The sequence below is a fragment of the Orcinus orca genome, chromosome 5 (assembly GCF_937001465.1).
Source record: "Orcinus orca chromosome 5, mOrcOrc1.1, whole genome shotgun sequence".
Classification (NCBI taxonomy): Eukaryota; Metazoa; Chordata; class Mammalia; order Artiodactyla; family Delphinidae; genus Orcinus; species Orcinus orca.
In genome coordinates, this window is record NC_064563.1 from 140342196 (window position 1) to 140355001 (window position 12806).

The following is a 12806-nucleotide window of genomic DNA, read 5'->3' on the forward strand; positions in this document are numbered from 1 at the left end:
TGTGGGAAAAGTGAAAGTCTTAATTGTGGGACAGAAGCTATTTTGAATTATACTTGCTGGTAATGGTTGCATACTTTTATAAAGCAAACAGCTGCATTCTGGTTTGCATTGAAGCTTGTAAGTTTGTTGGTTGGGGTGAAGTTCAGAAAGCCTGTGGTTTTCCCAGTAGCTGGTCTGCAACACACTTCCTCAACAGAGGACCTAAAGTGTTAGTATTGTCCATCTTATTCCTAGATGGTCCTGGCTCTGTTCTATGAACTCATCTACATCCTTAGAGAAAATTGCCATTACTTTAAGTTTTCTTAACTGTGCCTTTTGGAGGCCCCTCCCTCCGTGTTCACATGATCAGTACCAGGTTGTTTATTCTTTCTCTGTTTGTCAAAGATTTAATCTTTATCTTTTTTTTCTTGAATTGATTTTATAATTTACTTTTTTTTAAGGCTTACAATAACAGCACTAGGAGATAAGCTCAATGATTACTGGAATGAAATGAAAGTGAAGAAAAATGCAGAATATCCTCTGACTTTGCTGGTTGAAGATATACAGTAAGTACATTTAAAAAATAATAAGTGACTATAATATCAAGATGTGATATTGGAGGGCATGGTGATTCTACAGTGTTCATAAACTTTTTAATCTAATCCATAGTAAGAAATAAATCCCACAACTCGAAAGCCTTTTATAAACTAAAAGAATATATACATTTAAGTTATTCAGAGAGGTGCTATAATAGAGGGTAAAATGTAATACAGTTATAAAAATTGCTTGAATTACAGTAATAGAACTTGCCTATTTTCTGTACTTTGAATGGTTTATTGTGCTAATAAGTATATTAGATTTGACACTGCAGATGCTAACTTAACATAAATTTCAGGGCAAGGCATTTGTAGTATTTTCTAAGTTTTTTAGTTTTTATTATAGAAAAAATGTAATAGTATGCTATTAAACAAGACTAAGTCACTTTGTTTAAATTGGTCTGTCACTTTTAACCTTCAGTGGTAGCCAAAATTGTTGTTTTTAAAATCTTAACTCACTGTCAAACGTTCCGGAATTTTCAGGGACAGAATTAAATAATAGGGGCATTTTGTGGTAGAAATGATGTGGAAAGTCTAGTGAAGTACTTAGATCCATATTTCCATGCTAATATTTAGTTGCTATTTTGTTACAGGAAACGTCCTGATCAGACATGGGTTCAATGTGATTCCTGTCTAAAGTGGCGAAAATTACCAGATGGGATAGATCAACTTCCAGAAAAATGGTATTGCTCCAATAACCCTGACCCACAGTTCAGGTACCATATAGTTGGTAGTAGCCTTTTTGGAAAGGCAGAAAGTACTGTTCAAGGTGTATGAATAGGCGCTGGTGACGTGTTATTCCCATGTGATTTTTCTGACTAGAAATTGTGATGTTCCAGAAGAGCCTGAAGATGAAGATTTGGTGCATCCCACTTATGAAAAAACCTACAAAAAGAAGTGAGTGTTATATTAATGTATGGTGGGAAAATAATACCCAGATCATCAACAGTGGTGTGTCTGTAGCATTAGTTGATATTTCTCCAAGATAAAGCAGTATAGCCAAAAAAGATTATGACTCCAAAAACAAAGATATGATGTGGAGTGCATAACATCAAGTGCTTTTAAAGTTTATACTGTGAGTACCTGCTGTTTATTGCTGTCCTATCTACAGGATACTTTGAATATACAGTATAGTTTTGTTCTTTTGGACTATACACCAGTGAATCAAAAGTGAATACTGCCCTTTATGAGCTCATGGTCTAACGGGGAAAGTGAGATGTGTGTATTATCAATTTGAAGTTGACGACTCCCGTAAAAGGCATGATCCAGTCCTGTGAGGAACCCCATAAGGAGAAATTACTTCTGGCTGGGGATGGGGAAATGTATCAGGAAAATCCATGAAGGACATTTTTGTAATAGGCCTTGAAGGAAAGGTAGGATTTGTTGGGTAGGAAGCAGTGGTTTGTTCAGCTTAACTACAGTAAATATGTGAATGGGGGATAATGGAAAATAGAGGTGGGAGAGAGAAGCTGGGGAACGATAGTGAACCACGGGGAACGTTAGGCTTATGTACTGCACACGGAAGGCTGAGTTGATGAAGATCTTCTGGGTGGTTTTGATTTATAGTACACTGTTCTTAAAGATAAATCCAGTAGCAGGAGTGGAAGACATTAGGGTGTTGCTGAGATAAGAGGTGGAAAGTACTTCCCTGCCTGAGGCCTTACCACTGATTATAACGAAATTGAAGCAAAGTTCAGTGTACCTATCTTATTGACTTAGTAGTAAAATGGCAAGTATGGCATTCGAAAACAGAATTGAAAAATCATAATGAAGTAAATTTAAATACATTTTTCTTTTCTCTCTCCTCTTTTTTTTTTTTTTTTAAGAGACAAGGAAAAATTCAGGATCAGACAACCGGAAGCAATCCCTCGGGTAATTAGGCCTTCCATTTTATAGCTGTGTCTTGTATTGTGTTGTGATTAATTTAATACTCAATTTTTTTCTTTTTTCGGTATGCGGGCCTCTCACCACCGCGGCCTCCCCTGCCGCGGAGCACAGGCTCCAGACGCGCAGGCCCAGCGGCCACGGCCCACGGGCCCAGCCGCTCTGCGGCACGCAGGACCCTCCCGGACCAGGGCACGAACCCACACCCCCGGCATCGGCAGGCGGACTCCCAACCACTGCGCCACCAGGGAAGCCCTAATACTCAATTTTAAGCTTAGGAGTTACATAACAAATGGAAGCAGTCTCGTTCATTCAGTTCACATTTCTCTTCTCTTCCTGTACCCCTTCTTACCCTCTTTCCCAATACTGACTTCTAACCCACAGCTTCACTCAAACTTCTCAATTTTATTATACAGTTGGGCATTTTCTGAGGAAAGACAGATATTCTTTTAAGAATCTCATTGTTGGGCTTTCCTGGTGGCGCAGTGGTTGAGACTCCGCCTGCTGATGCAGGGGACATGGGTTCGTGCCCCGGTCTGGGAGGATCCCACATGCTGCGGAGCGGCTGGGCCCGTGGGCCGTGGCCGCTGAGCCTGCGCGTCTGGAACCTGTGCTCCGCAGCGGAAGATGCCACAACAGTGAGAGGCCCGCGTACCACATTAAAAAAAAAAAAAAAAAAAAAAAAGAATCTTATTGTTAGGTAGACAGTCAAGGAAAAGTTCATAGGAAGACCCAGGCAGCCACATGGTAGTACTAACGTGGACCAAAGCTGTAGTGTTGACCCTTCAACCATAGTGTACGGTTGATTTACAATATTATATTAGTTTCAGGTGTACAACATAGTGATTCAGATTCTTACAGATAATACTCCAATAAAAGTTATTACAAAATAATGGCTATAATTTCCTTGCTGTACAATATGGCCTTGTTGCATTTATTTATTTATTTATTTATGCATTTATTTATTTATTTATGGCTGTGTTGGGTTTTCGTTGCTGTGCGCGGGCTTTCTCTAGTTGCAGTGAGCGGGGGCTACTCTTCGTTGTGGTGTGTCGCCTTCTCATTGCAGTGGCTTCTTCTGTTGCGGAGCATGGCCTCTAGGTGCGCGGGCTTCAGTAGTTGCAGCACATGGGCTCAGTAGTTGTGGCTCGAGGGCTATAGCGCTCAGGCTCAGTAGTTGTAGTGCACGGGCTTAGTTGCTCCGCGGCATGTGGGATCTTCCCTGGCCAGGGCTTGAACCCATGTCCCCTGCATTGGCAGGCGGATTCTTAACCACTGCGCCACCAGGGAAGCCCATATCTATTTTATACATAGTAGTTTTTATCTCTTAATCCATACCCCTATCTTTTTTTTAATATATATATTTTATTTTATTTATTTGGTTGGGCCAGGTCTTAGTTGCAGCAGGCGTGCTCCTTAGTTGCGCCTTGCCGGCTCCTTAGTTGTGGCAAAGTCTTAGTTGCAGCATGCATGTGGGATCTGGTTCCCTGAACCCAGGTGCCCTGCATCAGGAGCGTGGAGTCTTAACCACTGAGCCACAGGGAAGTCCTTCCATACCCCCTACATTTTTAATGCTTAATGGTGTTGAGCTTTTTCTGAGTGTATAAATAGGTAGTTGTACTTCTTGTATCAGAAGTTGTGGTCTGTTGCAGTTGTGTATGTGTGCTTATCATTACATTGAATTGTTTTCTTGTGTAAAGGCTGAGGGTTTGAGGGCGAGAACAGAACTGGGAGAAAAAGAATAGTGGGCTTACTTTGGTTTTTAAAGGCAGTGTCTTTGTGACTTTATCCTCAATTTCTTTCTCTTAGAAAAATAAGTTTTTATTATATGTCTATACGTTCTGTATAGTCCGAGGTCAGCAAATCTTTCAGTAAAAGGCCAGATAGTAAATATTTTAGGCTTTGTGGACCATATACAGTCTCTGTGGCATATTCTTTCTTTGTTTTGTTGTTTTGTTCATGTATTTAAACATGTAAAACCGTTCCTAGCTCACCTGCAGGCTGGGTTTGGCTCTTTGGCCTATTGTTGGTCACTCTCTGGTCTGGTGTAGCACAAGGAGTTTATGTGGTTAGGATAGTTCTCAGTGCGTCCTGGGATGGCGGAAAGGGGAAAGAATATCTTGTGTTTGGAACATGACACACTTTAAAAATTTCTTTAAGATCAGTTTTTTTTCCTTCAACAGATTCCTGCTGAACTCTTGTTTCCAACAACTCCTGTGTCAAGTCAAAGCTTTCCTCCCGTTAAGGAAAATGTTCCAAGAGCACATCTTTCAGAAGCGGCAAATACTTATGCAACGAGACTTATAAATAATCATCGAGGTTCACCCCAGTCTGAACCTGAGAATAACAGGTCAGTGGCTAAAATGTGTTTTTCCATTTGGGGAATAAATATTAAACAGCTTTACTTGACACTTCAATGCAGTAATACGCTTCTAAGAAAGTGTAGTTGACATGCATGTGAAAAGTCTTAAGGACAAGTTACTTTGCTTTCATTGTCTGAACTTACCCCCACTCCATTTACGTTACCTGTTTAAATCAATTAAAAGAACATTAATTGTTTTTATTGTGGAGATTGATCAAATTGTCACCTCTTTGAAATTCTGTATAGTATGAAAATTCCTGCTTTTAAGATTATCAGTATCTGAGTAAAGAAAAACCTGAAGCAATTAACAGTACAACGCTGTAATGTCAAATGTGACCCATACGTTCTTAGCATAGCCCATGACATGCTGTGCACTTCGGATGAGTGGATGGAGAAGGAAGAGGAAGAAAGGTGTGAGTGATACATGAATTGGACAGTCAGCTCTTTTGACTGGAGTGGTCGGGAAGGCTGTATGATGAGCTGGTACTTAGGTTGGTCCCTGAAATTCTGAAAGCAGTAAGTGCTCTACACGGTGGCCCATTCGAAGGGGATAGAATGGACACAGGGGAAAAGGCGTGTGACGCCAGTGAACTAGTACATTAGACTGACTCCATCTGATATTTGTTATCGAAAGAGAAACATTGAAACAAGATTCTCTGAAATAGTGAGGCCAGACGTTCCGAGAGGTTTTGTAGCCTTCATTAAATTCTTAAAAGGATTTTTGAAAATTCAGAAAAGATTAGAAATTGTCTTAATGCATATATACATCAGGGAGGGCATGTTTTGAAATAGTTTGCTGTTTATAGCCTACATTTTGAGGTCTTAGTTTGTGGCTGAATTGCTCCTTAACTGAGAACATGTGTGAATTTTTTTTAACTAGTCTCCATAATATTGGCTTTTCTTCATAAAGATGGTTACAAAGTAAGAAAAAGTAAAATTTGTAATGTTACAGACGTGATAATGGAATTTAATTTCGGATATGACTGCCATCAAAATGGAAGAAGAGAATAGAGTAAAACTTTTCATTAAATTTAAAAAATATATATTTATTTTATTTTTGGCTGTGTCGGGTCTTAGTTGCGGCACATGGGCTCTTTGCTGCAGTGCCTGGGCTTCTCTCTAGTTGCGGCCTGTGAGTTTTCTCTCTTTGTTGTGGTGTGTGCTCCAGAGCACATGGGCTCTATAGTTTGCAACACGCAGGCTCTCTAGTTGAGGCACGGGGGCTCAGTAGTTTTGGTGTACGGGTTTAGTTGCCCCTCGGCATGTGGTATCTTAGTTCCCTGACCAGGGATCGAACCTGCGTCCCCTGTATTGTAAGGAGGATTCTTTACCACTGGACCACCAGGGAAGTCCCCTTCATTAATTTTTAAAGCCTGTATTTATTCTTAAATTCATAGAGCCAAAGTCTGTGGAAAGGTGTACCTAAACTAAGTCTTGAGAGAGACAAATAGGAATTGGCCTGGTAAGAAAAATAATAGGACAGTTTCCAATTAAATGCTTAACTCCGTTGATCCCTAGACAGTCTCAGAACTTGGAAGCATTGGGAACTTCTGAAGGTGGAAAATAGGGGTGAGAACAGGAAGCTTGTATGAAAGTTTAAGGAAGAGTAGTTCCCTGGACCTCTTCCCAGCCTGCGAAGTCCAACAGTGCTGCTTCTCCTCCTCTGTCAGAAGGCAGGGAGTTTACTTTCTGGAGCAGTTTCTACTGCTGAAGATGTGGGTGAGCCACTGTTTTGGAAGCAGAAGTAAGGGAAAGTTTGAATGCTGAGTGGAAGAAATCCCCCTCCCTTCCTTGCCTCACTGGGCTCCCAAGAGAAAAGCTGTAGAAGATGATGACAGCCTGAGCATCCTTCACTTTCCCAGACCTCACTGCTTCTAGTCTGAAATAGAAATATAGCCAAGGATCCCCAGATGTACAAAACTGAAACAAAGGGAGTAGAAGAAACCATGTGAAATTTATTGAGAGGTGGGTAGATGTTTAACAGATAAATCTCCTAGAACGAAAAGATAAATGGTTGGAAGGTAGAAAAAAGAAGAGACGACGTACTGGAGGGGCCAACATCTGAGTAAGGACATTTCAGAGTGGGAAATCAGAGAACAAAGGGAGAGAAATAATATAAGAAAGACTTAATTGCCACTAAATACACAGCATAGTGGCTGGAAAAGGTAAGAAATATCTCAGAGAGGAAAAACACAGACTATATTCAAAAGATCAGGAATCAGAATGGCAGGAACAATGAATGGTAGATAACAATGGATTGATGCTTTTAAAGTTTTGAGAAAGTAATTCCCAACCTGGAAGTCTATATTTTTCAAGCCAGCAGTGAACTTGAGAGGTGAATAAAGATATTTTCACCATGCAAAATTTCACATTTCTTTATGTCATATGTACCCTTTCTCAAGATTTTATTGGAGATTATGTCCTCTCCATATGAGAGAGTAAGCCTAAGAAAGGGGAAAATCCTTCTTGAGAAATGAGGTCTTAACACATAAGGCCCAAATAGCGAATCAGTACAGATATCCCTCTAAGTGGGGCAAAAAGTAATCAATTGGTGATAAATTCACAGAAAACTAAGCAGATGAAGAAAATGAGGCAATTTTTAATGCAGGGGAAATTGTTTTCCATGAAAGGATAGGGCATGCTGGTTTACTTTGTGGTTCACCTTTGATCACTGAACATTTATAAAAATTCTGATGGGCAAACGGGAATGGCAGTGTCATTCACTGAGCTCTGGAATTCAGAGAGCAGCCCTGGGGTGGGTGGTGGCATTCTGTTTGGACATGTTACATTGAAATGCCAGAAGGCATCAAATGAAGAGATATTTGGCAGTATAAGGATGTGCTGCTTTTTTTTTTTTTCTTTTGCGGTACGCGGGCCTCTCACTGCTGTGGCCTCTCCCGTTGTGGAGCGCAGGCTCCGGACGCGCAGGCTCAGCGGCCATGGCTCACGGGCCCAGCGGCTCCCCAGCATGTGGGATCTTCCCGGACCGGGGCACAAACCCGTGTCCCCTGCATCCGCAGGCGGACTCTCAACCACTGCGCCACCAGGGAAGCCCAGGATGTGCTACTTTTAAAAAGAGGTCTCAATAGTTGTTTCCTTCTCTGTAAAAGGAGAAAATAATCTCTACTTCATTAAATCATTGGGCAGTACTGTGTAATATATCATTTTTTTTTAAATGAACATGGCCATTTCTTAGAATTTCAAGATAGATTACTTTAAGGTCGTCTATTTTTTCCATATCTACATTTTATAATCTTATATTTCATATATGAAATTTTTTCCAGCCTGAAACGGAGACTCTCTACTCGTTCCTCAATTTTGAATGCAAAGAATCGGAGATTGAGTAATCCAGCATTTGAAAATTCTTATAAAGATGATGATGATGATGAAGATGTCATCATCTTAGAAGAAAACAGTACTCCCAAGCCTGCAGTAGACGATGATATTGAAGTGAAATTGCAACAGAGTCACATGGAGCAGAGCGGTGTTCAGGTGGAGCCTGTGGGTGATAATGAACCGTGTGGCCAGACTAGTTCAACAGGCACCTCATCATCCAGGTGCAATCAGGGAACCACTGCAGCCACCCAGACTGAAGTACCAAGTTTAGTCGTTAAAAAGGAAGAAACTATTGAAGATGAGATAGATGTAAGAAATGACACAGCCATACTGCCATCCTGTGTGGAAACTGAAGGAAAGATACGTGAAACCCAGGAAATCTTTGATAAATCTGCTGGTGATGCTGGTTGCCAATTAAATGAACTAAGAAATGAGCTGCTTCTTGTCACCCAAGAAAAAGAAAATTATAAAAGACAGTGCCACGTATTTACTGACCAAATCAAAGTGTTACAGCAGAGGATACTGGAAATGAATGACAAATACGTGAAGAAGGAAACTTGCCATCAGTCTACTGAAACTGATGCTGTATGTTTACTTGAAAGTATTAATGGTAAATCTGAAAGTCCAGACCATATGGTGTCTCAGTATCGGCAAGCTTTGGAAGAAATAGAAAGGCTGAAAAAACAGTGTAGTGCTTTGCAACATGTAAAGGCTGAATGCAATCAGTGTTCCAATAGCGAGAGTAAAAGTGAAGTGGACGAGATGGTTGTGCAGCTTGACGATGTATTTAGACAGCTGGACAAATGCAGTATCGAGAGGGACCAGTATAAAAGTGAGGTGAGTTGCATCATTCAGCACAGTGAGAGTCGTGGGAGTCCAGGGGCATCTAAAGCTTAACTGCCAGTTGCTAGGTGGGCATAAATCATTTAATCATATTTCCATTTACCGACTCCACTGGTTCTCAACTGGGAGTGGTCCTTCTGGGGGCATATGGAAATGTGTAGGGCAGTTTCGGTTCTTAAATGTCTTGAAGGGATGGGCATTGTTGGAATCGAATGGGTGGGAACCGGGTCTGGTAAATGTCCTGTAGTGCGCAAGGACACTGCTGTGCAGTGAGGGATCGTCCTGTTCATTCCCACTGGGACGCTCAGTTACTAACATGCCAGGAGTTCTAGTCCGTTATTAATAAGCCTGCAAATAACCACACAGGGTAGATGACAATACCTTATTTTATAGAGGTACCCTGTATTACTTATGATTAGGTTCCTTTGAAGGTGACATAAAACCCCACATAACAGTAGCAGCTGCACAGTCATCAGAGACACAGGCTCCTTCTACATCGTTGCTTTGCTTCTCAAAGCAAAGCACTCGGACCACTGCGCTTGTGGTCGGAGATGGCTCTTCAGGTCCAGCCAACGTATATCTACATTCCAGGCAACAGGAAAGAGAAGGAGTGCAGTTTCTGAAAGCTGCTTATATGCCATCTGTCAGAACTTAGTCACCTGGCCAGTGGATGCCTTGGAAATGTAGTCTTTATTTGGGGGTTCTTTGACTGAGGAAGGAGGAGCCCCTAGTTCAAATTTGGGTAGCTCCTTTGAAAAATATTTTACGTATTATATTTACATGGTGTTTGAAAGGAGAGTTTCTCTGCTAAAAGGAATTTGGAAACGACAGTATGGTACCGAATTGCCCCTTCTTCTGGAAATACTGCCGACATAAATGCTTATTCAGACATTCCGCTTGATGTGTTGGCTCAGGAGCTAGATGACAAAATACATGAAAAATACAAGCTTTCTGTTGTAACTTACTGCTGGTGAGTGTGCAAGAAGTGAAAGTCACTATGACCTCAGCATCATTTGGGCATTTTTATCTTGGTTTTTCAGTTTTTAGGTCTCATTTGTTTTTTTGTTTTTGGGGTTTTTTTTGGTGGTACGCGGGCTTCTCACTGTCGTGGCCTCTCCCATTGCGGAGCACAGGCTCTGGACGCGCAGGCTCAGCGGCCCTGGCTCACGGGCCCAGCCGCTCCGCGGCACGTGGGATCCTCCCGGACCGGGGCACGAACCCGCATCCCCTGCATCGGCAGGCGGACTCTCAACCACTGCGCCACCAGGGAAGCCCCCATTTGTTTTTAGTCATGCTTTAATTAACATTTTGTATTCTTCTAATGTAAAAAGATACAGAGCTGAAACTAAGCAAATGAAGCTTTATTTATAGAAAGCTATTGTGTTTTGTGTGTGTTTTTTTGGTTTTCTTTTTGGAGCGGGGAGGTGCCCTAATTTTTTTATGGTAATAATTTTCATCAAGCAGGATTTTGTACATTTCTTAGCTTAAATTTGCACTTTGACATTAGTATTTTTAAATTGTACAGTTATAAAATTAATTAATTTTTTGTCAGGTTGAATTATTGGAAATGGAAAAATCACAAATCCGTTTGCAGTGTGAAGAACTGAAAACTGAAATCGAACAATTAAAATCTACAAGTCGGCAAATTGGAGATGTGTCAACGTCAAGTAACATCGAGGAGTCTGTAAATTATACTGATGGGGAAAGGTAATATGAAATGAGGCATTTGGCTAGGGCTGCAGTTCTGGTTAGCATGATACTTATTTGCTAGTGCACATCAAACATTGTTCTTGCAAAAGAAGTTATTGGCTGCTGTGATCCCAACGTTCTGATGGACAGAGATACAAAAGAAGTGCATGTCATCATTCTTCCCTTCAAGGAACTAACAATTTTGTGAACTTAAATGAAATAGGAATTTCAAAGGAATTAAGCTCTGATTGGTCAGAGTGGTTTGGAATGTTTTTTGGGAAAAAGTGAAAATTGAGCCAGATATTGAAGGATGGGCTGAATTAGGCAATGACTAGAAGACAAGGGTCTATTTCATGAAACTTACTTTTTGACCTTGATTTCTTTAATTTCTGTACTTGGCACCATTTCTTTATGGTTTGCTACCTCATTTTACTACATGCCTTCCCCAATTTTAACTTTTAGGAAATCACAAAATTACTAAAAATTGCCATTACAGGTGATTCCTAATTACAGGTGATTAATTAGGAAGAAGTTCTGTGAAAATAAGAAAACAGTAAATGAATGATTACCCTCTCTCAGGAAGATATTAAATGGGCTTGGGGTTCTGACAGTATTGGTGGTCTGTTGATAACCATTCAAGAGAGAAAAAAACCCACAAAAATAGTCATTAAAAATAGTGCAACTCTTCTTGCTAGTATGATAAAACTTGATACCTAAAATGTACTATTGTTGAGAAATAATTTACCATCCTTACTTGACATTAATTATATTATGACTTAATTTTTTAGCTTAAGGTTTTAAAGGATTTCGTTAAATCTATTCATGGAAATAGAATGAATAGATCAGTACATATAAGCATGGGGGGGCAAGGGGTCAGAAAAAAAAACCCCAGCTGGTGTTTCTGAAAATGGGAACCACAAGCCTCTGTGGTGCTTGTAAAAATGCAGATCCTTGGACCACAGTGCAGTTGATTAAATTGGAAACTTTTAAACAATCTCCCAGATGACTCACTTGCACACTAAACTTTGAGTAACTGATGATCTTTTAGACCTGTGCTTTCCAAGACAGTATAGGCACATTTGGCCACTGACACTTGAAATCTAGCTAGTCTGAATTGAGATGTGCTTTAAGTATAAAATACATGCTGGATTTTGATGCCCTGGTATGAAAAAATAAATAAATAAAATGCCTCAATATTTTGGTTATATGATGAAATAATATTTTATATGTAACTAAAATTTATTTCATCTTACTTTTTAATGTGGCTATTTGAATATTTAAAATTGCATATGGAGCTCACAATGTTTCTCTCAGTCCTGTTCTGTGTACTAAAATAGGGATTTGTGATGTGTCCTGTAGAGAGGAGGAATTAGCCAGGACAGTCAAAAGACTTAAAGGATAGGATAGGTCAAAGATGGTTGTAGGGTCATACTGGTCTTTTTCTATTTTTTGTATAGAAATGGGCCTCTGATTGAAGATGAGTGGGAAAGCTTGGACAAAAAACAGCTGGTATGGGCATGATGTAAAATTTTATCAAAGGTCCAATGGAATCTTAACATAAGCTCACAAAAAACATATTTAAAATCACATTTTTATGCGTTGTCAACCCAAGGATGAGCAGCTCGCTCCTTCAGAGATTTCCACCCTAGAAAGATCAGTATCTAAACTAAATGTAGACTTCTTATATTTTGGGAGGGGGCAGAACAAAAACAACTGTAATATTCTCTTGACCTAGGCGTCTCAATCTTTGCTGCAAAGGCTGCTTGCTGTGTAGTTGTAGAAGTTTGAAGTCTAGAATGTGGATATTCAGATAGATACAGTATAGAAAACGGAAGGAATGATAATGATCATTTAATCCAGGGTTTCTCAGTGTTTATAATAAATGCATAGTAAAACGGATAGTTAGTGAACTTTAGCATGTGATAGGTTCAGAGAAATCCTGCATTTTATTTTTTTAAAGGCTTTTTTTTTAAAAATATTTATTTATTTGGTTGCACCGGGTCTTTGTTGCAGCAGGTGGGCTCCTTAGTTGCTGCTGCAGGGCTCCTCAGTTGCAGCTCACCGGCTCCTTAGTAGTGGCATGCGAACTCCCAGTTGCGGCATGCATGTGGGATCTA

At 40.2% G+C, this 12806-nt stretch overlaps 1 protein-coding gene across 3 annotated transcripts in view; it reads left to right on the top strand.

Moving 5' to 3' along the window:
• The window catches only part of MORC3 (MORC family CW-type zinc finger 3), a 41803-nt gene that overhangs the window by 26834 nt on the left and 2163 nt on the right, over positions 1–12806 (top strand). For 2 of the 3 annotated variants that reach the window (XM_049710607.1, XM_049710608.1), the window contains exons 10-16: positions 441–545; positions 1169–1291; positions 1398–1472; positions 2402–2447; positions 4643–4809; positions 8106–8994; positions 10553–10707. In XM_049710607.1, coding sequence (XP_049566564.1) covers positions 441–545; positions 1169–1291; positions 1398–1472; positions 2402–2447; positions 4643–4809; positions 8106–8994; positions 10553–10707 — 1560 coding nt within the window. Of the gene's footprint in view, positions 1–440; positions 546–1168; positions 1292–1397; positions 1473–2401; positions 2448–4642; positions 4810–8105; positions 8995–10552; positions 10708–12146; positions 12199–12806 lie in introns of all 3 variants that reach the window. The other variant, XM_049710609.1, reaches the window with a different exon arrangement.